This window comes from Rhinolophus sinicus, chromosome 6 (genome assembly GCF_057876585.1).
Source record: "Rhinolophus sinicus isolate RSI-liver-muscle chromosome 6, RSI-T2T, whole genome shotgun sequence".
NCBI lineage: Eukaryota > Metazoa > Chordata > Mammalia > Chiroptera > Rhinolophidae > Rhinolophus > Rhinolophus sinicus.
This window is the reverse complement of record NC_142506.1, coordinates 55,820,800-55,848,465: the sequence shown is the minus strand read 5'-3', so window position 1 is coordinate 55,848,465 and position 27,666 is coordinate 55,820,800. Positions and strand designations below refer to the sequence as shown.

General features: G+C 51.2%; 1 protein-coding gene across 3 annotated transcripts; it reads left to right on the top strand.

The window, feature by feature from the left end:
• Nucleotides 1–197: 197 nt before the first annotated feature.
• Nucleotides 198–27,666, top strand: EPHX1 (epoxide hydrolase 1). 3 transcript variants are annotated; one of them, XM_019730916.3, is made up of 10 exons: nt 15,311–15,463; nt 17,742–17,868; nt 18,766–18,953; nt 20,876–21,056; nt 23,684–23,911; nt 24,508–24,637; nt 25,172–25,380; nt 25,620–25,728; nt 26,474–26,599; nt 27,177–27,666. In XM_019730916.3, exons 3-10 carry the CDS (start codon nt 18,771–18,773, stop codon nt 27,376–27,378), a joined length of 1,368 nt encoding a protein of 455 aa, XP_019586475.3. In that variant the 5' UTR covers nt 15,311–15,463; nt 17,742–17,868; nt 18,766–18,770; the 3' UTR covers nt 27,379–27,666. The 3 variants fall into 3 exon arrangements, with proteins under 3 accessions (XP_019586473.3, XP_019586474.3, XP_019586475.3); XM_019730914.3 differs by lacking the exons at nt 15,311–15,463; nt 17,742–17,868 and adding an exon at nt 198–436; XM_019730915.3 differs by lacking the exon at nt 17,742–17,868 and having other exon boundaries at nt 15,306–15,463.

Below are 27,666 nucleotides of genomic sequence, written 5' to 3'. Positions count from 1 at the left end.
ACCTATATGTGTGCAAAATCCAATAACAATGAATTACTAGAAAGATTAAATAAAGACATACAACATGCGAGCTTAGGGTTTTTCGTTTTGATTCAGCTGACAATCACTGCATCTAACTTCTGTAAAAGTTTCTAGACGGGGTCCGCAGACCGCACTTGGAGAAGCGCTGCTCCAAAGCAGAGGCGGAGCGTTACAGAGGTGCCGAAACTGTCCCGGCGTCGCTCAGGTAACCGGGCCCCGGCTGGCCTGAACCCGGGAATATCCCTGCCGCCCTCTGCCGGGCCCGGGCCCGCCCCGCTGCAGGGCCCACCCTGGGCGGGGTCAGCGCCGGGCTGGAGACCAGCCGAGAGGGAGTCGCGGGAGCCGGGGAGCTGGAGGGACAGCCTGCGGATCGCCGCCGGAGCCGGGGAGCCTGGGCGCTGGGGAACCGACGACAGTAAGCGCCCGGGGCGCGTGGCACGCAGCTTCGGGGCCAAACGGCCGAGGCGGGATCCGTGGGCAGAGGGCGCGCGACGGGGCGGTGGGGCCGGATGGCCGCGGGCTGGGGGGCGCAGTCGGGCCGCGCCGTCCCTCCAGGGCTCCGATGCGACTTAGACAGGCCTTCGCTCCCATTAGTGTCGCCCGCCCCCTTCCCTCCGCACCCGCAGCTGCATCCCCGATGCGGGGACCTCGCGTGCCCGCAGCTGGCACCCAGCCACCCTTCTGGCTTCCAGAGCACGCAGTTTGGAAGAGGCCCAGGCGCCGCCCGGGCAGCGACTTCCGCGGCCTCCGACCCGTTGGGCACGGCCGGCTGCAGGGGCGCGGCACCGCCCCTTGTCCCGCTCTCCCGGAGAATAAGGGTGCGTCTCGGCCCCACAGTGACATGGATGTGCTTGTCCCCGGAGACCTACAGCCTGTCTCAAGTGTTTCAGTTGGTTGCAATGTGCTTTCTTGCCATCTCTGCCCTCCACCCTGGTTTTTCCCTCTCCTCCCCCGTTGCTCTTCCCTTGGGAGGGAAGGCCAGCCGGCTCAGCTCAGCCTAGCGCACCGAGGAGGAAACTTGGCCTTGGGGTTATTACAGTTCACCGTGTAGTGGAAACCGACCGGTGTGAGCAGTCCTAGGAAAAGCACCGCAAATTCCTTCAGCCTCCCTCCTGGCAAGGGCGCACGGACTTCGAAGCTGTGAAACTTGGCTTCTGGCCCCTCGCTTGCCCTGGCTCCTTCTGCAGCCTTGGGGGTGGGTCTGTAGCAATGCTATAATCCTAATGTTGACTTCTTAAAGTTGTGTTTCCCCCGCTTCTGCTTCCCTCCCCTCCACTGTATAAATTTCAGGCTCCCCAAAGCCTGGATCCACCAGGGGCCTGGATGGGCAGACACCCTCTCCCTCTCTGATATCCCTGCCTCTGCCCTGGCAGCGCTGGGACTGCTCTGCACCTGAGGTAGGGGTCAGGGGCAAGGGGACCTATGCCTTTGGCGTCTTAGCTCCCAGTGCAGTGCCTTTGCCCAGATGTGTGAGCTGTTTGGGGAAATTGTTGAGGACATTGGGATTTATGCCTGTTTCTGTGCCGCTGCAGCCTCCTGTGAATTCAGCCTGGTTCAAAGTAAACATTTTCAGGAAACCCCACTGCTCAGAAAGTAATGTCTTTTGGTGCCCTGGTTGCTTCCTTCAGGGAGTCAGGGTTTGGGAGATGGCCCCACTGAATCTGATGTAGCAAAAAGCTCTTGGAATGTTCCGTGGTTTTTCTTTCCCAAATTTCCACATCTACGAGGATCCTATGATGACCTCCTCCTGTTTCCCTTAGGAAGTGTGGGCAGTGCTTAGGGACTGCCTGCCCTCTGCCCTAGGTACAGAGGCTCAGCAGGGAGTTTCCTTCATGGGGTCTGTAGTTTTGTCCGGGAAAAGATGGACAATAAAGAAAATAAATATATAAAATATAAAGTATGTTAGAAGAAGACCTATGCCATGGAGAACAATAAAGCATTGAAGAGGGCCGGGGTGTGTTGGTAAAAGAAGAAGGTCTCACTGAGAGGTGATATTTGAATGATACTGAGGAGTAAGAAAGTGGCAAGCTGCTATCTGGGGTGACAGTGACCCAGGTAGAGGGAAGAGTAAGTGCAAAGGCCCTGTGGCCAGTTGCAGGCTTGTGCCTTGTGTGGCTGAGATGTCTGTGTGTGGGCCAAGCTGCCACCAGTGTCCTCTGGTGAGAGTGACCTACTGGATAAACGGAACTGGCCCAGCCTGAGAACTGGAGGACTTCTGCTGACTCCCCCACAGTTCCCGAAAGGAAAGATGGCTGTGGAAAACAACTGCTCAACAAGGCAGCCAGAATGAACCTGAAAGCCATCTGCTCCCAGCCCATCTACGTGACCCCATCCTCCTCTCAGCTATGCCTTAAGCACCCCAGCAGATGTCTGCAGGAAGTTACTGAATGCCCTTAGGCAGAGGGGCCTTTAGAGAAAGTGCATCTGACCACTGGAGAAAGTGGAGTACCCTCCTCAATCCCCTCCTGTGGTATCCCGGTTCATGTCTGATGTCCTAAATCCAGCACCAACTGGAGCTCACAGGGAGCCCCTGTGTCATTAATGCCCAGTGCCCCTCCCATCCACATAAGAGTCCAGCATGCCTGTGGTTAGTGATTATTCATTCGCCTGGCATCTTTACTTTTCCCTTTCAGCATCCTAGCCAAGCACAAGCTGCCCAGACTCCATGTCTCCATTCTTGAGCTGAAATACTCAAAGACGTGGAACACAGCTGGGCTTACAAAATGTGGGAGGGCTGAATGTGAGCTGGTCACCATGCTGAAGAAATGACCCAGAACATACCCACTGGGAGCTGGAGTTGGCAGGCGTGGGGCAACTAGGCAGGGCCTCTAGGGTCTCATGTGCAAAGCCCACCTCTGGTAGGGCCCAGATCCCATCGTTCCTTTGAGAGGTAGTAGAGTGATGTGGGACGAGAATTGGCGTAGAAGGAAACCATGGCTCATGTCCTAACTCTGCCATTAACGTCACCCTCCCTGGGCCTCATCCAAAAAACGAGAAGGCTGGACTATCCAATCTGTAAGACTACCATGTGCAGCTTTAATATATGATGATTCTGTGCTAAGTCCAAAGGGATCTTCAGGGAAGCAAACATGTAGGCGGGGAGTGGTCAGTGTGAATGGGGCCTGGGTGGGCCTTGCAGCCTGTGCCAGGTCCACTGAGGGCAGCTTAAATGGAGTGAAGGCCCTGGCCCCAGCGTGCTGTGGCAACAAACCCTCAGACAGAGGTTAGGCGCCCAGGACTGAAGCAGAAGGGTCCCCGCCCAGCCCAGCTGGCCTCCTGGGGTCACCTGTGGGGGGGCTGCCTATGGGCGTTCTTGGCCTCGGCTGGCCGATTTAGGAGCAGAGGCTCAGGGGACTGTGTGGGTAAGATGAGGAGGTTGCAGCAGGGAGAAAGCACCCCAATAGTTGCCCTAAGAGGAAACCAAACCTTTGCCAAGGATCCAGTCACCCCTTTCCTTGAGGAGGGCGGGGTGGTGGGTGCTCTGGGAAGAGCTCCCTCTCACGTTGACCTTTGAACAGCTTGGGTTTGCTCCAGCGGGTCCACTTATCCATGGATTTTTTAAAAATACATTGGAAACATTTTTGGATATTCGCAACAATTTAAAAAAACTAGCAGGCAAACCTTATGATTTTCTTAGTAACATTTTCTTTCCTCTAGCTTACTTTAGTGTAATAATACAGTATATAATACATATAACATACAAAATGTGTATTAATCGACTGTTTGAGATATAGGTAAGACTTCCAGTCAACAGTAGGTCACGAGTAGTTAAGCTTTGGGGGAGTCAAAAGTTGTATGTGGATTTTTGACTGCGCAGGGGGTTGGAACTCCCTAACCCCTCCTCCCGTGCCCCCCCCCCACATTGTTCAAGGGTAAACTGTATAACTAGACAGACAGTTGCCCAAACCAAATTCAAATGGCAGCAGCCTCTTTTACCGTCAAGGTTTGTTTACATTCCTGAGGGAGGTCACAGTGCATCCTTTCTCACCCGGAGAGAGGCTATTTTCACTTTCTAAAGTCTAGCCTACAGCATTCCTCCAGATGGGCTCAGAGACCTGGGGTGGAGTCTTCATGCGTTCTGGACCCCCCTGTCTGTCTCTTTGCTTTGTTGCCTGGAGGGTGAGCGGGCACTGTTCTCATGAGGAACCAATTTAGTGCACCGTCCAGGTGCAGCAAAGCCCCACCTGTTAGGCCCGCCGAGGCCTAACCAAGTGCTGGCATTAGGAAGAAAAATAATGCTCTTCTCTCTGAGGAGTTCAAAGACTTTTCAGAAGATTCTGTAGCTAACCCACAAAGGGGCACCCGGGTCAGGAACAGGAATTTTTGCTGCCTTTAGTGTTTGGGAGGATTGATAAACAGACTGGCTGAATTCCAATGTCATGGCACTTTACCAGCTGAGTTAACTCAAGCAGACTGCTTAGCCTCTGAGTTTCATTTTGAAATTTCTTCAAAACAGAAAACTTGCCCCTCACTTCTCAGGGTTATTGCTGTACATGTGGTTAAAGAGTTTTCCCACCCCCGTGGCACAGTGCAGGGCTTCTCTGAGCTTCCTAACAGGAGGTTGTGCTGCCCAGACATGTACTGGAAGGGTTCTGAGGGTCCCCGCCGTGGGCCCATCCAGCTGGCGTTAGCCGGGATGTGGCCTGCGCTGTGGGTGTGCCAGGGCTGCAGGAAGCTGACGGCCTCTGTGCCCTGTGACACAGCTGTGCGGCGCCCCTCAGAGAGGCCAGGGCGTGGACCCCCCACACTTGCTCCGATTGTCCCTTAGCAGCTCAGCCTGGGACTTGGCTTTCCCTGTGGAAGGAGCGACCTTTGCTACATTGGGTGGTGGCTTTCCTGTGTACTCCTCTTCTTGTTAGAACTGGAGACACTTGGGCCTTTTGGTTCCAGTGCCCAGCCCCGTGATTAACCCCTGTAGTGACTAGAACACCTCAGGAAAGTGACTCTCTTGCCTGACTCTCTTTCCTGCGTTTCAGTTTTGCTTCCCTCGCAAGTTGTCCCTGCGAGGGGGCAGGAGTGGGCAGGCCCAGCCACCAGCTGGGGGAAGGCAGCCTGTGTCTTCTTCCCATAGAGGCAGGGCTGTTCTCAAGGTCACGGTGACACGCTGTCAAGATGGCACATCTTAATTTCAGAATGGCCGCCAGGACCTTTGCTTGAACCCCAGAAGCATTGTTAGGCTTTTGTGACTTTTTATTCTTTTTTGCAACCCAAACCTTGCTGCAAGCAAACTAACCCCACCAAGATACCAACAACCCAGAACATTCCTCAAACTCTGACAATAGTCCTTGGGGCTTCTCTACATAAAGCACATGGCCCTTTTGCTAAGCCCCAGGCAAGAAAGCTGGCTCAGGTTACTCAGCCAGGGCCCAGCTAACAGTGCTATCCTGTTACACACCATTGAGGAAGCTTCCAGATGGGGAGCACATTGCTGAGGAATAGCCGACTTGGGGAGGGGAGAGAGGGCAGAATGTGGTTAATGGAAAGAAAAGCAAATAGGTAGATTATACAGTCCACTTCTATTGTCCCCTGAAATAGGAGACTTCCTCTACTCAGACAGAGAATGCCAGGTATTGACATTCCGTGGAAGGTAATGCTTTTTCCTCATAGGCAGTGAACCGTGTTCCACTTGGATTTTTTTTCCTCTGGTAATTTAAAACCAGTGGAAAACTCAACAGCTTTTATTTTCATGGGCAGAACGTGGGCTGGAATAGGACTTCGCATGAAACTCCCTGCACATGAGCCTGTGAACCCTACCGTGTGGGGAAAGTCTGGCTCCTCCTCGCATTACATAACTTAAAACCGGAAGGTTGTGTAAAAGTTTGCGGTAGGCGCCACGTCAGGGGTATTTACAATCTGTGGAGGTCGCCATCCCTCTCTAAAGCTGCTCAGGGCCAGCCAGCCCAGCCTGGTGGCCCTCTCCTTATCCCAGGCCATTCTTCCCCACACTTTCTGCCTTCCAGCCATACTAGTCTTCAGGTGTTGTATTCCTACCTGGAACCCCTGGTCTTTCCTCTTACAAGGATCATGCCTTAACTTCCCATCTTTGTTTAGGTAGAATTTCCTCAGGGGAGGTGCCTTCAGCTTCAGGCTAGGCCCCTCTCCCCCACGTTTACTGTTCTCGGGATTTAAGAACAAAAAGTAAAGCCCTGTGAAAGCACTTCTGTGTACCCGCACTTTACCCAAGTTAACTCATCAAAGCTTCCCTACTTGGTAAGGGTGGTACTTTATTCTCTCCATCTTGCAGATGGGGAGACTGAGGCATGGGAACAGCAGGCACTGGCCTAAGGTTACGTGGCTGGCAAGTGGCAGGGCCAGGATTCAAAGCAGGCAGCTAGTGCCTGCCCAGCAGGCAGGCTGGCTCCGACTCGGTAAATGTTTTCATTAGGCCCGTAGTCACAGACTCTGCTCTTTTATCCACGCAGGCGTATGGAGCAGGGAGTCCCTCCCAAGCAGATGGTGATGTCCCTTCACTCAGGCCCCAGAGCAGGGTTCCCTGCAGAAGGCTGCTTCTCACACTGCGTCTCCTCTACTCCCCTTTCTTTTCGCCTACACACCACATGTTTCCGTTCCCTGGGGTGCTCGCCCTTGCCTATGCTCCCAGGGCTCGGCTCCAGGTCCTGCACGGAGATAAACAAGGCCCTTGTGGGTGCAGAGCGTCCTGCTCCGACAGGCCCGCCTACATTCCGCCTAGCTACCCTCAATCCTCCATTGGGGGCTGGGCTTCAGGGGAAATGGCTGTGGGTGGAGAGGCTGGCAGAGTCCTGGGCAATGGGAGTCGGGGAGCCCCTCCAGGGTTCTCCCCTTCCATGGTGGGCCAGCCTGCCACCCAGAGTGGTCTCTGCTGCAGTGAGCTGGCCTGGGAATTTGGGGGATCACTGTTTGGGAGCCCCAGGGCTTGGGCGGCTCAACACTGTGTTGGTGGCAGGAACGTCCCGTTCTGCATTGCCTTGGTAGGCCAGCCCTGAAGTGGAAGGGGAGCCGTCTGTTTTTCCCTTTCCGCTGGATGTTCCTTTCACCTTCCCCCAGGGAGAAGCAGCAAGCCTGGGCAGGGCAGGGAGGGGCCCAGGCCCAAGGAAGCACCTGTAGCCCCTGGCCCTCCTTTCTCTCTGGCCCAGCAGTACCATTGTTTCCCTCACTCCCTCTGCCCCCAGTTTTCTGCCCGTGCAGTCTTCTCCCAGAAGGAGAGGAGGTTCTCAGCGCTCATGTGGGTCTGCGTCACGGTCAGGAAACCATCAGCCAACAGGGCAAGGGGAGGAATTCTCACATGTATGACAGAGCTGGGCCTCTGTCCACCTTCTCACCTCTGTTCTTAAAGAACCGTTAGCCACTCAGCGTGCAATGCACTCGGCCCAAGACCAGGTTCACGATAAGTGCTGAGTTGGAGTTAGCTAGTACCTTTCTATGAGTTTAGGAGCATTTTCTGATTGTGAAGTTCTCCCCACCACCCCAGCCTGGGTTTGAGGGAGGGGAGTCTTCCGAGGGCAGGCTGGCAGACACTACCCCCCTCATCGCGTTCAGCAAGATCCCGACTCTGAGTCTCATCTTTTTCGATCCCAAACTCTGATATTTGCAGTGTGCCTGGGATATGGCCTCTCTAGTCTTCGTTTGGGGAGAAATTCCCTATAATACCGCATGCCACCACCTCCACCCTTTTCCTGCATCTTACGGCCCATCTCTACAAACCAGGCTGAGTAGGCCATATATAATTCCTCAAGGAGAATTCAGCCATCTTTCTGTTTAGAAGTTCTAGTAATTTTCTACACTGTCATTCAAACAATGCTTGAATTCATTTGTTCATTCAAGAAATATTTAGTGATCCTCCCAGAACTGCCAGGCACTGAGGACATGGTCAGAGGGGAGCCAAAGCGACATGGTCTCTACCCTCAAGGAGCTTCCTCCCAGTGGGGAGGCCGATATCAGTCACATGACCACACTGACGAATGTGACCGTGACAAGGGCTTAGGAATGAGAGGTGTGCCGTGCTGAAATAGGTCAGGAGAGGCTGCCCAAAGAAGGGACACTTGATCTGAAATCTGAAGGATGAGCAGGAGTCAAGGAGCTGAGAAGGGAGGGAAGCGCGTTGCGTTCATGATGAGACAAAGGACTGAAAGAAGATCGGGGTGGGGGGACTGCAGCCCAGCAGAAGGGGAGAGGTGGGCAGGTCAGACCACACCGGTCTTGAAGGCCATGCTGGTGTTGCTTTGTCCCAAGGGCAGCAGGACGTTATTTAAGGGTTTTTACAGGAGGTGTGATATGGCCAGATATGCATTTCCAAAAGAACATCCTGGCTGCGGAGTGTGTTGGAGGGGGCACAGCAGGTGTGAGTGGACCGGGCAGGGGGCTTTGCTGTGGTCCAGGGAGAACACGGGAAGCTGTTGTGCTGGTGGGGATGGATTTGAGATATATTTTGGAGGTTGAGCTGCCAGAAGTTGTCGATAGATTGGATGTGGGTGGAATGAAGGAGAGAGGGGTTTCGAGGACATGGCGTGGGTTTGGGGGCTTGGCATTTGGAAGGTGGGCAGTGCCAGCTCCAGAGAGAGGAAACTCCAGAAGACAAAGTTTAGGGGAACAAGATCACGGGCAATTTCAGATCCACTGGAGTTGGTTTGGAGACATGCATGGAACAGTCAAGTTGGCAGGTGGGTGTACAGGTTTGGAGGTCAGAGGAGGTCTCGATTAGAGACACGAGTCTCTCATCTGTACAGAGGTGTAAGCGGGGGACATGCTCACAGAAAAGATGGCTCCATGTGGACACGAGTTCTCTGGCAGCTCCTGTTTCTCTGGCAGCCCAGCCAGCTTTGTTCACCCCGTTTCACCTTGTCACCAGGCCTCTGGCACCCATGCATTTCTGCATTAATCTTTGTCACAGGGGTTTCTTGGCCCCTAGAAAGTCACGCAACAGACATCCTAGCCATAGCTGCTTGAGCGTGTTTTGTGCATCTCTGGTGTTGTAAGGGCGTCTGATTCACTCTCAGAGTGGACTCACAGGGTCTGTCACTTAGGGTTTTTCATATTTTAAAAAATGTATGATCATTTTTGTTATGAGTAGCTAGTACAGGCATCTGGTAAAAGATGACTTTTTTTTTTTAAGTGCAAAAGCTAATTCCATGAAAGTTTATTCCCTCCTTGCAGGCAGGCACTGTTGCCAGTGTCTGGGTGTCCCCCGGAAACAGTCTTCAACCTGGATTGTGTGTGTCCTTTGGTGCCCATTAATCATACACGTTTTTCTGCTCCCTGCTTTTTTTCACTTAACTATATGTCGTAGAGAGCTGTCCCTGTCGTCATAGAGATTTACCTCTTTTTTCTTCACCTTCTGCGTAGTAGTCACAATAGGAATATGTCACAGCTTATTTCCCCAGTCCCCTATTGATGAACATTCACAGTGTTTTGAATCTTCTGCTTTTACAAAAAGAAAAAAGAAGTGCAGTGAATAGAATTGCCGGGTCCAAGGCCATGTGTATTTTACATTTTTACAGGTATTAGAAAATTGCTTTTCATCCAGTTTTTTATTTAAAGAACTGGTCTGAATACTTGGAACCAAATAACACCCTTTTCTGTCCTCAAGAGGGATGGCTCCATCATAGAAAACACCTCTGCGAGAGGCCACCCATTGCATTGTCTGCCCTTTAAGAACCTACCTTTTATGTACCTGGGGCAGCAGGAAAATGTTTATCATAAAATGTTTCAGAGATAGAACATGAATATAGCATTGAAAATTTTGAGACCGAGCATTTGTTGTTCAGAGTTTGTCCATTGGGGGACTTGATATATTTTCTTTTCCCCCTGACTTTCTCAATTAGTTAGGATTATGTTAGGCTTTATGTAATAGAAAACTCAAAATAACAGTGGCTTAAACAATAGAGAAGTTTATTTTTCTGTCATGCAAAGGAAGTTTGGGAGTAAAGAAACCAGGACTTAGGTGGTGGCTCCTTCCGTCTTTCTCCGTCATCACTGACTTGCATCCTTAAGATCACTTCATGGTCCAAAATGGCTACCGTCATGTCCATCATGGTCAGCCATCAGGCCTAAGTCCCAGAAAGCATGACGAGAAAGGGGAAGGGCCTGAACAACGGAATCAGGGCTCTTTTCGGCCTTCCACACACAGGCAGGACCCATGTACTGTTGTACAGGTTGTGTATCAGACAAGCTTAGAGGAGGCCCTTACTAACCAAACTACAATAAAATAAAAAGGTTCAGGCTATAATAAAGACTAGAAAAAGAGTTCTTTGGAGCAAAGAAAGAGTTGCCATCTGGGGCACAGATTCAGGTAGCAACCTAAATTGTGCTCCAAAGAAAACAAAGCAAGAGTATATTTGTAAAGGGCAGAACCGTAAGAGCTGTTTTCCTTTCGGTCCTCCATATAAACGAAGGATGATGGCTAGGTCAGCTGAGATTGGTTAGGCCCATTATATAAATGGAGGATGCTGGTTGTCGAAACGGATTGGTTAGTTCCTTTCAAGGGGAAGAATGAAGATGGTATGGTGATCATGATGGGAAGCAAGTAAAGTCTCTGTATGTCCCTGTAGCAATCATGGATCCAGGATGTTTGTTGTTCAGCCTTGAGCCGAGTTCAGCAATAGGTCCACAACTTGACAATAGTTCCACGAACTGAGACATAAGACATGCTTAGGCCCCATTTCCTCAATGGCCTCCGACTCCATTTTAAATGGCTCTCTTAGCAATGCTTATTCCATTTTATTTTCTCCCTAATCACCGTTCACATCATGGATTTGTGTTTTTATTTACGACTACTTTCTAGCCGCTGGCAATGAGGTATCTTGTAACAAAAGCAGTATATTAGGTTAATTTTCAGACAGTATTTTGAGGAATGGGTGTTTTTTTCCTCATTCACACAAAGGTACTGGCTCTGCCTCAGATACACTTACAGCTCTTTGTCAGCACCTCATCACTCTGCATACTGAGCTGCAAAAAAGGGCCAAGAAACATAGTGTTTAGCTGGGCTTCTCCAACGAAAATAAAAATGCCATTGCTAAGAAAGGTAAGAACATAGCTGGCAGTCTCCCATGCTACCTCAATCTGGTGGCAGGTTTGCTGGAGCGGCCAGCTCAGTAAGGGCACCTGGGGTGGAATGTTGAGATTTGCGTAATCTGTTACAGAAGCGTCATCCGAATTGCAAACACAGTTTCTAAGTTAAAACTCCTGGGTCCGCTTCATCATGATAAAGTGGTAACTTATGACAGAGATAAAGTAGGGACTCCTTTCACCTAATACAGACATAAATGAAACAGCTGTACGTCCAAGTTCATTAACTGTCACCTTTTACACTGAACATGAGTATATATTCTTGTGGTTCTTCCTCCACACCATGCACTCACTTTCTTTCTTCCATGCCTCTGTGCATGATTCTTTTTCTTCCTGGATGTGTCCCCGTCCCACCATTACCTTCTGCCTGATAAACTCCTATTCGTCCTTAAACACTCAGTGTCCCCTTCTCTGTGGAACCTTTGTGGCAGACTTAACCACTCCGAGTTTCGCACACTTCTCTTCCATCTGTACAGTCACACACCACTTAACGACGGGGATACATTCTATGTAGTGAGTTGTTGGGTAATTTTGTCATCATGTGAGCATCAGAGAGGCGCTTCCACAAACCTGGATGGTATAACCTACTACACACCCAGGTTTCGCAGGGCAGCACTATTGATCCTGGGCTACGAGCCTGTACAGCATGTGACTGTACAAAACAACATGAGATTAAATCAAGCACAAGAGGAAATGATGTCATCAAGAGATGCAGTAAACGAGATGAAACATATGAGACTGTGGCCAGCAGAACAGAAGACTGCTTTACAGCAAACTTTTTTTATAAGTACAAAGACCACACTCTAAAATAATGATAGAAAGTATAGTATAGGAAAGATATCAAGCAGTAACGTGGTCGTTTATTATCATTAGCAGGTATCATGGACTGTACATAATTGTATGTGCTGTACTTTTATGCAACTGGCAGTGCAGGTTTGTGTACACCTGCCTCCCCACAAACACGTGAGTAATGTGCTATGACATTAAGACGGCTACACTGTCACTAGGTGATCGGAACACACATCATTCTGAAGTCTCATCATAAATTAGCTTCACTTGTCTTTGTCCTGTATTTAATGGAATCATGTGACGTCCTGTTTAGTCTGCTTTCTTTGGTTCAGCACTGTGGAAACATCACGTCATCGTGTGTGCCTGTAAATTGTTCTTTCTCATTCTACGGCATTCCATTGTGAGTGTGCCACAGTCTATGGTGGATGGGCATCTAGGTTGTTTCTAGTTTGGGGCTCTTACAAATAGTACTGCTATGAACATTCTAGCTTGTGACTTTGGGTAAACTCGGGACACATTTCAGTTGGGTCTAGACCTAGGAGTAAATTGCTGAGTCATGGCGTTTGTATTATGTCCAGTTTTAGTAGATTCTGCAGAGTGATTGTATGGAAGTCTCCGATTACATTTTGATTTATCCTAGCTGCTCGCTAGGGCTAGTACCTCAATTCCAGTTGTGAAGGTACCTTCTATATACCCCCCCGTCGCCTTAAAGGTAAATGCCTTACTTGAGCCTTCCAGTGGCAGGACTAAGGCCCCCCAGCCAGAGCGGGGACTGAAACCCACATCCCAACTTCCGGTGTGTGGTGGCACTGACTGACACTGAGCACCACTCTGTGTGGAGCGCTGTGCTTGGGGCGATTGGCGGAGACAGAAGAAATAGAAGATGGCGTTCTAGCTGGAGGAGACAGAAGGTGACTTGGAGGGCATAGCAGCATTTCTTCAGCTTCTTGCTGTGGGCTGGTGGAAGCTGTGAGAACAGTGGGAAGATGCTCAGGCCCAGGCGAGCCAATAAGCCCAGGTGACCTTGAGCAGCGTCATTTGATCTCCCTAAGCCTCAGCCCACTCTCTTTGTCGTGACGGGCTTGACTGTGACAGCATTAGTTCTGTGGTTTATTGGCCATCTTTTATAAACGGCACGGTGGGGATTTTGAGTTGAAAAGGATATAATCCTTGGCTTTGAGAAGTACAGTTTCACCAGACAGAGAAATCTTTCCCAAGTAAGAAAGCATAAGGAATAGAGGTGATCTGGGGAAGGGTACAGAGCTTGGGTTATGGCGCCTCGTGGCCTGCATTTGAATCTTGCCTCCCCCACTTACTGACTCTTTGGTCTTGGACAAGTTACTCTTCCTTAGTTTTTCATCTGTACAATGGGAATGTTGTGAACATTAAATGAAACTGCTCAGAGCAGTGACCTAAGAAGGCCTCGCTGACATAGCCTGTTATCCTTAGACAGTGAGCCTATAGGAGTGAGAAGGCACTGGGGTGGGACTTCAGGAGAGGGTATGAATACATGCCACTGTAGAGGTAAGGGAGGATCATGGGAGATTTTGTTGGCTCCTGAAGAAGGAAGAGTGGGGTGGGGGGGTTGTTGTTTTTTTCACCACCACCCCATCCCTGTTCAAGAGCAGGGTTTTAACAGGGAAATGGAGGGTGTCCTAGGATTTGGAGCTCTGTTTTGGGGGGACAGAGAACTGCCTAGTGTAGCTTCAGGCTGCAGAGTGTGTGGGGGGTTATGCCTCATGTGTCTGACTAACGGTTTAGACTGTAGCTTGCAGGTTGTGAGAAGCAGAGGTTATGGAATTTCTCTGGGTGCCCCTCCTAGGAAAAAAGAGTTGGTAAAATTTGAGAATTGAACTGCAGAGCCTTTCCCAGGCCTGGCTAGGGGTAGCAGGCTCCCCTGCAGCTGTAGCATTTACTTCAAATTTCTGATGGGATCTTGGATAGTATGGATGAAGAGTTGTGGGTCCACCCTTCCCCAGAGGGTCATAACCAGGAGGGCAACTCGGGTACCCAGCCTTCTGCGTGGGACCAACTCACCAGACTGCAGGCAGAGAGAGGCTCTGGGATTCTCTGCTCACCTGGTTATCTTGGCGATGGCGTTCTCTCTTTGCTTTTCTTCTATATCCTGTAGAAGAGCCAGGGTGCCTCCCACCTCGGGCCCAAGTGTTCATTCAACAACTGTTGGTGGGCTCCCTGCCTCTGCCAGAAATGGGTTCAGTGCTCGCTGGGATACCTTGGGGAGCACTGCCTTCTGAAAGTCTACAATCCAGGCTAGAGCAAGGGTTCTCAAAGTGTGTTCCCCAGACGAGCAGCAGCAGCCTCACCTGGAAACTTAGAAATGCTAACTGTCCGGCCCTACCCCAGACTCCATGAATCAGAATCTTAGCTTAACAGGCTCCCCGGGTGATTCTAACACATCCTAAAAATTGAACCACTAATCTACAACATGGGTCCTCAACTGAGGTCAATATCCTCCCCAGGGAACATTTGGCAATGTCTGGAGACATGTTTGGTTGTCACAACAAGGGTGGGGGGGTGAGGGGTACTATTGGCATCTAGAGGGTAGAGGCCAGGGATGGTGTTAAACACCGCACAATGCAGCCCTCACAGCAAAGAATTATCTGGTCTAAAGTGTCAGCAGGGCTGAGGTTGAGAAACCCCACCCTAGATGAGATAGGACAGAGGGCAGAGTACAGTGACTCTTTCCCCCCCTTTATTCCAGATGTGTCGCTCCCTGGTCACATGATCTGGGGCAAGTCACCCCTCACCCTGCCTCAGTTTACCCAGCTTTGAAGTGAGGGGTTTGGAGTCAAGGTTGCTGAGTTCCTTTTCAGCTTGGGTGTCCATTGGTTTCACCCAAGCCCCTGGTGGGCCTCCTGGAGGTTGGGTATTTGTAGCCCTTTTCTTCCTCTCAGGTGCCAACTGGCAGAGAGGGCCTTAGGGAGGGGAGAGCTCTGTCACTTGCCTGCTGTCACCCCCCTCCCAAATCCAGGCTGCTGCTACCAGAGTCCAGTTGGCTTTGGGTTTCCGGGTGAACAGCCCTCCCCATTGTGGTTGATGTTTGTTTCCACCGGCCCAACCCCAAGGAACCCACCCTGGGGAGGAAAGAGAGCCACCAGCCGGCTCCACACACTCGCCTGCTTTGTGCGGAGAGATGGGCTGGCAGAGAGGACCCTCTCTCCTGAGTCTCAAACCACCACTTTTCTCATACTCTAAATAAAGGAGCAGCCCTGTCCAGGGAGCTCCGGAGGCCTGAGGGCGGCTCCCTGGACACCGGCCTGCAGGCCCTGGCACTTCCCGGCCCCTCCAGGCCCCAGGGGGTGAGGGACTCTATTCTCGTTCCAAGCCCTGGAGCATGGGGGCGGAGTTAAACTGAATGCAGGGTGGGAGCCTAAGCTCTGATTGGTCGGACTCCGAGGCCCCGCCTCTCCCCAGGCCCACTGATCCGCCACCTCTTTCTCCGTTGAGCCGCTGTTGGCAGGAAGGGGAAGGTCTTGATTATTATTTCATTTTTTGGAAAAGTTGTGCAAGCCAGGGAAGCAACTGGGGCAGACGGCCGCGGGTCCCGTGCAGTCGTGGCTTGCCTGGCTGTGGGGCTCCCAGAGAGCAGGTATGAGTCTTAAGGCTGAAAACACGCGATGGGGAAACAGGATGGGGGGCGGCGGGGGGCGGGGGCGATGTGTGCAACATGCTCAGTGACAGGGAATGAATGCTTTGGCTACAGATTCTAATCCTCATAATTGCGGTGTGATTTTTGCCTTAAATACGTGAAAAGGAAAGTAAATTTCAATGAATTTTAGCTGCATATTGGGTGGATTTGCATGGTTTGTCACAGCCCTTGAAAACCCATTGGCAGACAGTCAATGCCTGTTACAGCTGGCGAACCTAGAACACCTTACTTCGTGTGCATTTAATACCCTCTATTAAATAAAAAGTGGTTACTAGGTGTCAAATTAACACACCGCGCTAAAGCCTGCTTTGCAATTTGAGATCAGTGACTCTAAAGCACTCTTTAAGCCAAGTAGTAATATTCTTAGTATCTTAGTTAGGATGCAAGAGAAAGGGCTTTAAAATTTCTCCTTGAATCTGTTAACTTTGCCTTGGCCATGCTGGAGTGGGCCACTTAATGCCCCTTGTCCTGGACTGCCTGCATTTAGATGGAATATTGAACCCTGGTCATTTTAACACTCTGGGCCAGCGTGGTTCAGTTTGCTGCATGATATCTAGGGGAGATAACCACGCTGCATACACAGCAGATCAGCTGAGTTGGCAGGATCACGCAACTGTAAAAACGCATTGGGGAGTGGGGCCCGTGCCTGCAGCCTGCCCTGCCTCCCCTACAGGCCTCTAGAATGTCACTGTGTACAGAGCCCCACAGCTCTGCGTCCTTGGCTGCTTCCCAAGGAGGTGATCAAAGGGTGAGGACACAGCACCCATGTCGACAAGTGAAAGCACTGGGACAATTCCGCCCAGAAAGGGAAAGGGGTGCTCTTGGACTCTGTGCCGAAGTCAGGTCAGGAGAGTGGTTTGTAAAAGGAGGTTGAAGAAGATCATTATTTCAGCCTCTTGGACAACGTTGTGCAAAATGTGTCTTATTTGCTTCCACCGCACACTGATTGCACAAACATTGGTAGCATGCCTTGCTGTGCCAGGCATTATGCTGGGCACTGGCGTCAGGGCAGTGACCAGGACAGGCAACGGTCCTGCCTCCCCAAGCTCCAGATCATCATTGTGCAACCCTCATGCCAGGTGAACTTTGCCCGCTGCTCCTGCTGCTGGAGGCAGCTCTGCCCGCTGCTTTCCACCTCCTCCCACAGGCTCCCACATGCCCCACAATCCCTAAGCCTAGTCCCGCCTTCACATACCCCGGAGGCTAGTAGCTGGCCCTTCTCCATCTTCTGCAAGGGTAGGATTTCCTGGCAGGGACAGAGGGTTTCTCTGGAAATGGAAGAAGCCTGTGCAAGTTGTCTCTTCTGAATTCCTTAAACTAGGAGGGATTCATCTCCAGCTGTCCCCTGCCTTGTTTTAACTGTAGGAGGACTGGTTCCATCTGACACGTAGAAAATCAGGCACTGTTGGTGCTTCGGGTTGGAAGGTGAAAGCCATGGCTTGTCTTCGGGCTGGGCTTAGGGTACACACTGGCACACCACATGCCATGTCTCCGCCTGGGATAGCGTAGGCCTGCTCTCTGGCACAGCTGAGACTTCCAGTACATGTGCACTGAAAGGGGGAGCCACTTCAGCCACTTATCTCACAACTGAAAGGGGGAGATAGAAGTTTAATGGTGGAGACACTGGGTATGGTCCCAGGAAGAATGCTGCAGTGGATCCTAAGTGAGCCAGTGACCAGAGAGATGGGGTTGGAAAACTGTCATAGTCATTTAAATGCGGGTGACAAAGGCACTGGTTCAGAGGAGGGGACTGGGCATGGAGGGGCCTGAATCTGAGTGGCATCAGGACTTGGTGATGGGTGGGTGTGAGAGAGGAATCAGAGATGATTCCATGGGCTGGGTCTAGGTGCTGGGAGGTCAGTGGGGTCACAGACAGAAATAGGGCATTAGAGTTCCATTGTGATACAGGAAGACAGAAGAGCCAACTCCAATGGTTCTCTGTCAGGAAGTTCCATTTCTGGACTGCTGTGAACGAGTGTTTCAAGGAACGGCCCCCAGTGGCCCAGTGCTCAGTTTAGAGGGGCAGCTCTTGGCAGGAGCAAACCTCAGGGCCTTGGCAAGCCCCCCTCCCGGGGTCCTATGGGGAATAGAGAGCACACTAGGGTGGGTTTCCTAGCAGAGTCCTCCCCTGCCTCGGGTTCCCAAGACAGAGTCAGGGGCAGGGCTGGAGGGCTGTGGCTGTGCCAAGACCTCAGCTGAAACACGATGCTTTCTCCAGTTAGGTCCTAGACACGCTGCATCCAGCAGAACCTCTGCAGCTTCTGGCACGGGGAGCGTGTCCATATTCATGCACATTGAACCTTCTGTGATTACCTCCCTGGGCCTGTGTAAGATGAGGAGCTAAGGTAACAGAGCTGCCCAGTGTCTTCCCGGTACGGGTTTGCAGGAATCAAGCTCCTCTTTCTTCCCTTCTGAGAAGAAAGACACAGCAGTCAGACAAATGGGATGAAAACAGCGTATATGAAATTTCGTAGGCAAATCGATAGACAGAAAGTAGAATAGTGGTTGCCTAGGGCTGGGGTGGGGTGGGAGGCAATAAGGGGGTGATAGCTAAAAGGTACAGGGTTTCTCTTTGTGATGATGAAAATGTTCTGAAATTGTGGTTATGTTTACACAAACCTGCGAACAGACTAAAAATCATTGAGTTATATACTTTAAATGGGTGAATTATATCTCAATAAAGCTGTTAAAAAAAACCAGCTGAGATGTGTGGCCATGTTCAGGCTGTCTAACACTCTCCCCCTCCTCACTCCAAATTAAATTTAACCTTCCAGCACTTCAGTCTCCCCCCTTGCCCCATATACACATCCTGAGGACCAGACCGTCTCAGAGAGAGACAGCAAGGGGCTCGAACCCTGGCTCCGTTCCCACCCTTAGAGAAGTTGCTGCATCTCCCTCGTGGAAGGGAGTCACACAGGTGGGGAGAAGCTTCTGGAGTAGAAGGCCCCTCAGAGAAGCATGAGGCCTCAGGAATGCAGCCCCCACACCCAGGGCTGTGTACGAGCCAACCCTGGTTGAATTTCATAGCTCAGAAGGATTATGGGTGATTTTTTGTCTCTTTTTCTGTTGTTTTTCAATATTTCTATACTATGCTTATATTATTGGGGTGTTTTTTTTAGGTCAAAAGTATATAAAATCAGGGAAGGGTTGGGTGGGAGAGAAGTTGGGGGTATGGCATCTCCGGCCAGAGGCTGGGGTGGTTGGGTGGTCTCTGTGGCTCATGGACTCTCCCCCCTCTGCAGGAGTCATGTGGCTGGAAATTCTTCTCGCCTCAGTGCTGGGCTTCGTCATCTACTGGTTCGTCTCCCGGGACAAGGAGGAAACGTTGCCACTTGAAGATGGGTGGTGGGGACCTGGGGCGAGACCCACAGGTGTGGAAGACGAGAGCATTCGCCCTTTCAAGGTGGAAACGTCAGATGAGGAGATCAATGTAAGGCCCCTTTTGCCAGGCAGGGCTGGGCAGAGGGGAGGCGAGAAGCCCTTTCTGGGGTTGGGCCTTAGGCTGGGGCTGGGAAGGAAAGGAGGGCATCCCTCTGGGGCGTGTGTTTCAGTCCGCTCTTCTCCCACTGGGCATACAGGTTGCTCCAGAGAGACGTGCCCAGCTTGCCCACTCTGCCCACCGGGTCCCTTCTCCTTCCCTCCTTTCCCCACACAAGGCCCATCACTGCCCCAGTGGGAGGGGAGTGCCTGCTGAACCCAGTTATGTGCATCAAAGGCCACAAAAAGTAACTGCTTCGCCTCCTTTGTGCCCGACCTGAAACCTGGGGAGGGAGCTTGTAGGAGAAAGCAAGCAGGCTTTCATCAGGGCCTTGACAGAGATCCTGAGTGAAGAGCAAGGCCATGGTGACGTAAAATGCTACAGCACAAAGCTGCTGCAAGGGCCAGCATTGGTTAAGCACCTGCTGTGTGTCAGGCATCCGTGGTCCCATTCAGCCCCTGCAGTAATCCTATAGGGTAAGGACTAGTGTTCCATCATACAGATGTAGAAACTGGAGCTCAGAGAGGTGAAGCAATTTATCCGAGGTGACAGAGATAATAAGCAGAAGGATTTGGAGTCAGATCTGTTGAACTCCAAAGCCCATGCCCCTGCTCCACACAGGACTAGAGTCAGGAAGAATGTGACCAGTGTGGGCTGATCTGAAAGCCAGGCTTAAGCAGGGCCAGAAGGCTGGGTGGGAACTGGGGTGTCCCCACCCATTCTTGCTTTTCCTTTTGTGGGTATCAGAGCACCTGCTGTGTGCTCACACTCTGCTGGCTGCCTGGAAGGAGAGGTTGTTCCCTCTCATAGCTCATAGTCCAGAAATGTGCAGAGAAAAGATTAATGGGACAAATACTGTAAGAAGTGCTGAGAAAAAGATATGAGAAGTCTGCGAAAAGAGGGGATGAAAAGGCAGAAACTGGGCTGCACCCAAGAGAAAGCAGGCTGCGACTCCCTTGGTAGGACTTGCTAAAGCCTCATTATTTGGGGCAGAGGCTGAGCCCTGAGGATAACTCCTTTAGTGGGTTCTTAGGCTCAGAGCCTAAGAGCTCCGAAATCTGTTTGGGGGTGACTCAAGTGCTTGGGGGAACACTCTGGGAAGGGTAACACTTGAGAGGCTCCATGAGCTGGCTTGAACTTCCCCCAGCTGGGGCTGGTCTCTTGGCCTGATATACACCCGTTAGACCTGTGCTTCTGCTGGCCTGAAATTTTTATCCCACTGAGTTCTCATTTGGTGCTATATGTCAGAGTCAGAAAGCCGTGCCCCATAGGACAAATCCATCCTGCCACCTGTTTTTGTATAGCCCCCACGCTAAGAATAGTTTTGACTTCTTTAAATGGTGGAAAAAATCAAAATAAGATTAATATTTCGTGATGTGAAAATCATAGCATTCACATTCAGTGTCCATAAATAAAGTTTTATTGGAACACAGCCACACCCATTGGTCCACGTACTACCCATGGCTTCCACATGACAAGGACAGCATGGAGTAATTGCAGCTTAAAAAGCCAAAAATATTTACTTTCTGGCCCTTTACAAAAAAAGTTTGATGGACCTTGGATAAGTTAAAGATCTGTATTGTTCATATATTTAAAAGTGAAAGATGAGAAACCTGAAGTCAAAAGTGAAGAATGGATGCTTTGGGAATAGCTACCGTTGTGGGAACAAAGTTTCTTCTGGGACAACCCAGAGCACAAGTCTATAGACCAGTGGCCTCCTCACCCCCTCAGATGACATGTTGGAAGATTGCTTTGCCTCTGCTGTAGTGCAGTGTCTTGTGGCTACAGGGTTTGCTCTGTCTTCCGGAAACAAACTTTCTCTGTGCTCTGTCCCATCTACCCCTCTCTCCTTGGGGTCCTGCATTTTGCTCCAGGACTTACACCGGAGAATCGAGAAGGTTCGTTTAACCTCACCTTTGGAGGATAGCCGCTTCCACTATGGTTTCAACTCCAACTATCTGAAGAAAATCCTCTCCTACTGGCGGAATGAATTTAACTGGAAGAAGCAAGTAGAGGTTCTCAATAGATACCCTCACTTCAAGACTAAGATTGAAGGTATGTTTCCAAAACACCAGCTGGAGGGGGATAGATGTCATGGGAACAGCTTCCTTAGACACAAGATGTGACTTACACAAAGTTGGGGAGACCCAGAATCCAATTATTGGTCATTGAGATGTGTTTATAAGGTATAAACTCAGCAGGGTGCCAAAATAATGTGAAATCCCAACAAATACAATAGGCTGAGCCCAGGTTCACATGCTGTGTGCCCAGACCCCACAATGCTGAGCTGGCTCCCTCCCTTCCCTGGGCCCAGCAAGCCTTCAGCACACCTCTTCCTGGCTCCCCAGCCTGGGGTTGGTCCAAGAAGACCTCCCTTTTCACTCGCTATTTGCTGCTGTGCTCCTCCCTCATGTGGGACCTTTACAGAGTCCTCCCTGCCCTTGCACTGACCCATGTTGAGCTCAAAGCTCAACCTCTGACCCCTACCCCAGTGTTCTGTCCTCGTCGCTTGGCGTCCCTGTTCTGTGGTGAGCTTCTGGCTCTCGCCACTATCCTGGGCCTCCCACTGCAGAGTGGTCTCTACAGAGGCCTCCAGAGATGCCCAGCCCAGCCCCTCAGATAGGAGGAGAGAACTGCCCGAATCACAGGGAGGGCCAGAACCTCGCTCTCTAGATGCCCAGCCTGTCCCGGCTCAGGCCCTAGCTGGGACACCCCCCGCCCCCAAGGCCCTCCCCTCACAATCCACCAGGCCCAGCGCAGCCTCTGAGCCCAAGTTGGCTCCTAACCCAGCAGCCTGGGCATAGAGCATCTTGCTGGCACCACAGACCTTTAGGGGAACCGAGAGAACATTTCCTCCTCACAGGGCAAATTATGAAGTATGGGCTTTTAACATTTGTCTTAATTTTAAAAATTCAAATATTTAAAATTCAAAGGCTGCACAGTGAAAAGGAGTCTCCATCTCAGGCCTTCTCCCAAATCCCAGTTCCCTCCCCAGGGATAGGTTCTGCTTCTCTTATGTCGGCTTCCAGAGAGAGCCCGCGCACACACAAGCATGTATGTATATATGGGTGTGTTTTTTTCCTAATTTTAAACCCAAATGACAATGTGATAGAATTTGAATGAAAATGAATCTCACATCCTGCAATGTGTTCCAAAGGAGGTAAGATTACCTACTAAAATAAACTTTAAAATAAGAGTAGATTTAGCAACCTGAAAGGACACCCAGGATATATTGTTAAGTGAAAAAAATAAGGTTCCAAGATAGAGTGGATGTAGGGTTCTATTTTTGTTAAAAGCAAGTTATGTTCTCTAAGTGTTTAAAAAGAAGTCTGAACTGTCACAGCCAAGAGGGGCCTAAGGAGACATGAGAACTAAACATAACACGGTGTCCTGGAACAGAAAAAAGGACATTAGTTAAAAACGAAGGAAATCTGAGTAACATTCCACTGTATGTATATACTGATACCATTCAGCCTTAAAAAAGAAGGCAATCCTGCAGTGCTCAGTAAAATAAACCAGTCACAGAAATACTGCGTGTTTCCACTTATGTGAAGTGTCTAAAGTTGTCAAGCTCATAGACGCAGAGAGTGAAATGGTGGTTGCCAGGAGCTGGGAGGTGGAGGAAAGAGGGACTTGCTAATTAATAGGTATAAAGTTTCATTTATGCAAAATGAATAACTTCGAGAGATCTGCTATGCGACATGGTACCTATGGGTAACAGTACTGAAATATTTGTGAAGAGGGTCAGTCTCATGTTAAATGTTCTTACTATCATACAATTTTAAAAATAACAACAACAAGAAAACCCTAAGGAAATCTGAATAAAGTATGGACTTCAGTTACTCACGTATCAGTACTGGTTCATTCATTATAACAAACGTACTATACTAATGTAAGATGTTGCTGGAAGAAGAAACTGGGTTTGGGTATATGGGAACCTCCTGTGCTATCTTCCCTATTTTTCTACAAATCTAAAATAGTTCCAAAGTAAAAAATTTATTTGAAAAAAAGCTTGGATGAACAACACAATATTCTCTTCAGATAGTGGGATTACATGTGATTTTCCCCCCTTTTGACTTATCTGTGTTTGCTGTTTTCTGCAGCAAACATGTATTATTAGTATAATGAATTAACCACAGACCAGAAAGAACAGTGGCTAAACTGCTGTCAACTCCAGCCCTGCTGGTCGAGGGTTGCAGGTGTGACAGCAATCCTGGCCTTATTTGCTGTGACCTCCCAGGCGCTATCTGGGCCCCTCACCTGGGAAAGAGGGCTTTTAGAGGGATGCCGGAGAGGCCTGGAAACTGCTCACCTGCCCCTGGCTAGGATGGCATTACGAGTGCCCAATATTCTACTCTGCCTAAACAAAAATTCTCCACTTCAAAAAAAATTATGCATCTACTATGTCCATTGCAGAAAAAATAGAAATTACATATAACACGAAAAAACAAAAACAAAAGCACTTGCACTTGAAATTCTGTTCAGTCATTTTTTTTACATTTTTATAGTTTATCCTTCTAGACTTTAAAATTCATATACACGCAGTATAAAGCTATGCATACATGTGGCTGTTTACAAAAGTTGGATCACACTTGGATATGACTTAGAATTTTTCTTTTCCCATGGAGCGATACATACTGGACTGTTTTCCAAATCAAATAAACACACATCTGTCCCCCCAGGGCTGGATATCCACTTCATCCATGTGAAGCCTCCTCAGCTGCCCGCTGGCCGCACCCCAAAGCCATTGCTGATGGTGCACGGCTGGCCGGGCTCCTTCTTTGAATTTTATAACATCATCCCATTCCTGACTGACCCCAAGAACCACGGCCTGAGCGACGAGCACATTTTTGAAGTCATCTGCCCTTCGATTCCCGGCTACGGCTACTCAGAGGCATCATCCAAGAAGGGTATGGGGGCTTCTGGAGGCCGTGTCACCGCCCCCGCCTCGCCTGATGGGAGCCATGTTTTCCCACCAGGCTCTCCGTCTGGGAGGGTGAGGCAGGGAGTCACCTGGGACAACTTCCTTCAGAACCTGAGGATGCTGGGGAAGGGACCAGAAGCTGGAAGGAAGAAAAGCAAGCGAGGGGGGCATTTTTATTATGCAAAGGGCCCATGAATCTTCTCAAGATCTGAGGAGTGCAGTGGATCAGGGCCTGGGCAGAGCAACGGTCACTGTTCAGGGCTGGCTCAGGGGCCTGGACTCTTGTGTTGTCAGGAGCTCCTTATCTGGGCCCTGGACTATTCCAGGCCAGCAAGGCTGACCAAGCCCCACACGCTGTGTGGCCCCACAGAAGCCCACCCGGGTTGGCCTGAGCCCATCACGTGCCTGGCTGTCCACTCACTCCCTCTCCACCAAAGCCGGCACCAGGCACCCCACCTTTGGGCCCCAGGACTCCTTCTCTCCTAGCCTGGGGCAAGGGGGGGCAGTAGGAATTTCACAGGACACCAGGAGGACCCAACAAGTGACCTCTCCATGACTGTTCTCTTTCTCCCTCACAACCAGGCTTGAATTCAGTGGTCACTGCCAGGATCTTTTATAAGCTGATGCTGCGGCTGGGCTTCCAGGAATTCTATGTTCAAGGTGGGGACTGGGGGTCCCTGATATGCACCAACATGGCCCAGCTGGTGCCCAGGTGAGGGTCACTGTCTGGTGCGTGTGTGCCCAGTGTCTATGAAGTGGACGTCTGCGCAGGGCGGCAGGGTTATTCACCCCACACCCTGCCAGGACACAGTGTGTGAGCTTTGGAGTGCCCTCTTGGTAGGGGCCACCTAGGCAGGATGCTTGTGACCCCAGGGGAGAGGAGGGAGTGTCCCCTGTCATTCAGCTCTGTCCTTGACGTGGATGCTCCCTCCATTCCGTGTCACACAGGGTTGGTGACTCAGGGCCAAGTGCCCAGGTACAGAGGACCAGGTAGAGAGAGCCAGCTAGAGGAGGGGAAGGTCAGAAAATAGACCTTTCTGATGGACCGAGCCCTGGGAGAGACCTGACTGGAACTTTCTAGAAACAGTTTTCTCCCCAACCTGCTCCTTCACCTCATGTGGCCACCCAGAGAGGCAGATACGGAAGAGGGCTAGACCTGGTGGCCTCTTCCTCCTCCTCCTCCTCCTCCTCCCTGCCCCTCTTTCCTGACACCAGCCCAGCCTCACCTGCCCTTCTCTGTCCTCAGCCACGTGAAAGGCCTGCACGTGAACATGGCTTTGATTCTAAGAAATTTCTACCCCCTGACCCTTTTCCTGGGACGGCATTTCCGGGGGCTTTTTGGCTACACCGAGCGGGATATGGAGCTGCTATACCCCTTGAAGGAGAAAATGTTCTACAGCATAATGAGGGAGAGCGGCTACATGCACATCCAGTCCACCAAGCCCGACACTGTGGGTGAGCTCAGGAGGGCCCTGGCTCGTGGCCTGCTCCACCAGGGCCAAGGGGAGGCGGTTTCCATCCCTTCCATTTCGAATGCACCCCAAGCATCAGGGCAGCGCTGTGCCCCACCGTAGGCTCCCTGCCCGCAGTGCTGCTCTGGGGGGCCTGCACTACACCTCAGTCCTGACGGCCAGCTCCCTGGTGCCAGGCCTGAGCTGCTCCCTGAGTCGCTCCCTTGCTTCTTCCCACACCAGGCTGTGCCCTGAATGACTCCCCTGTGGGACTGGCTGCCTATATTCTAGAGAAGTTTTCCACCTGGACCAATTCAGAGTTCCGAGACCTGGAGGATGGAGGCCTGGAGAGGTGAGACCCCATGTATCCCTGCTGTGAGCCCCCCATCCCAGCAGCACCCCCCATCACCCTCCGCTCCCTCTTCACCTGGGTGGGGTGGTCAGCAAGTTCCATCTATTGTTGGATGACCCACAAATCCCCTCTGACCAGCGTAGACCCAATGTCTAGATAAGGAACCTTGAGGCGCAGAGAGGTCTAAGCTTTGCTCCAAGCCTCACAGTGGGCTGGATAAGATTAGGATGTAGGGTTCGAGACTGTATATGCTCTGTTTGCTAAATAGCCTCCTTCTGGGGTCAGTGAGCACCTCTTTATTACAAAGAAGCAGGAGCAGCCCAGGGCCTCTCCCTCCTGGAGCCTGGAGAGCCTGGCATCATGGCCGTATGACTGCGTGGTTTGTGGGAAGCCCATCCCCAAGGTGGCTGCAGAAAGATGGGGGAGCTTTAAAGGCTACAGCCTCTACAGTACACGACTCCCAGGTCCCTAGCCTGACTCAGCTTCCATCGAGGTCAGCCCCGACCCACCTTCGCATACATAGTCAGCACTCTGCATTGCCTATTATCATGGTAGCTGGTGACCCTGGGCTGAGCCCGCCCTGCCTGTGGCACGGGGACAAAAGCTCCAACCTTGCAGTGAGGTCCGAGGAAGGAAGCCAGATGTGCATGGGGCCTGGCAAATGCTTGCAGCTGGGAAGCGGCAGCTCTTGTTTGTCCACAACTGCACCTGGCACTGAGCGTGGCCTTCGGTTCTGCTTTCCCAGGAAGTTCTCTCTGGATGACCTGCTGACCAATATCATGATCTACTGGACAACAGGCACCATCACCTCCTCCCAGCGCTTCTACAAGGAGAACATGGGAGGGGGCTTTATGGCCGAAAAGCACTATCGGTGAGCCGCTTTAGCCCAGAGCCAGCCTCTGAGGAGGGGTCTCTGAGGCAGGACGCAGGGGGACCCTGGTCTTGAACTCAAGGGAGGGCATCTGAGGGCAGAAAAGTATAGCCTTGCCTGCTGGGTGTGTAGGATGAGAACACAACTCAAAGAAGGTCGGGGGCGTTCGGAGAAATCCCTCTGCCTTTAGAATTAGTTCCCGGAGAGAACCCGGACCTCCCCCAGGTCCAGGATGCTGGCCTGGTGTGGCATTGATGGTTCTGGGACTTTCCCTGGCACCCTTGGCTAATCTCATATGAAGACCCTCAGGGGGGCAGCAAAAGGCAAGGGGACAAAGGCAGGGAGTTAGAGGCTGTCCCATCACACTCGCCAGCCTGGGCAGCCCTTCCAGAAAAGAGGGCCCTCGGTGGGTTGGAACTGAGGGGGATGGTTAAAAGCTTAGGTCCATCCTTTTCTTTATGGCTTCCCGTGGGTGGGCCAGCTGACCCTTCCCCGCCTGCTCCTAAACCCTTTGCTGTGGGGAACAGGCTGCCAGGTGGCAGCCTACCCCATCAGTGGGATCTCTGTCCTCTTCCAGGATGAAAGTCCACGTGCCCACAGGCTTTGCTGCCTTCCCTTGTGAGTTACTACACGCCCCAGAAAAGTGGGTGAAGTTCAAGTACCCGAAACTTATCTCCTACTCCTACATGGCCCGTGGGGGCCACTTTGCTGCCTTTGAGGAGCCGGAGCTGCTCGCCCGGGACATCTGCAAGTTCGTGGGGCTGCTGGAGCGGCAGTGATGGGACCAGCTGTCATCTCAGAGGCAGCCCCTGGCCCTTTGTGGCAGGCTCCCTTGCTGAAACGTGCCCTTTTACCGGGAAGTCCCAGGTCTCCCACTGCCGGCTTCCCCAGGGAGTAGGACTGGCAGGGAGGCTGCCTCCATCATCTCTTGGTGAAGAGCCCCTTTTCTGAGGAATGGGTTTGCTTCTGTCCCCTGCCCATCCCAGGACCCCCACGCTCATCTCCATGCCCACTCCCCCACACGTGTTAAACAACATGGCTTTGATGATAAATGATTTTACTTCTAA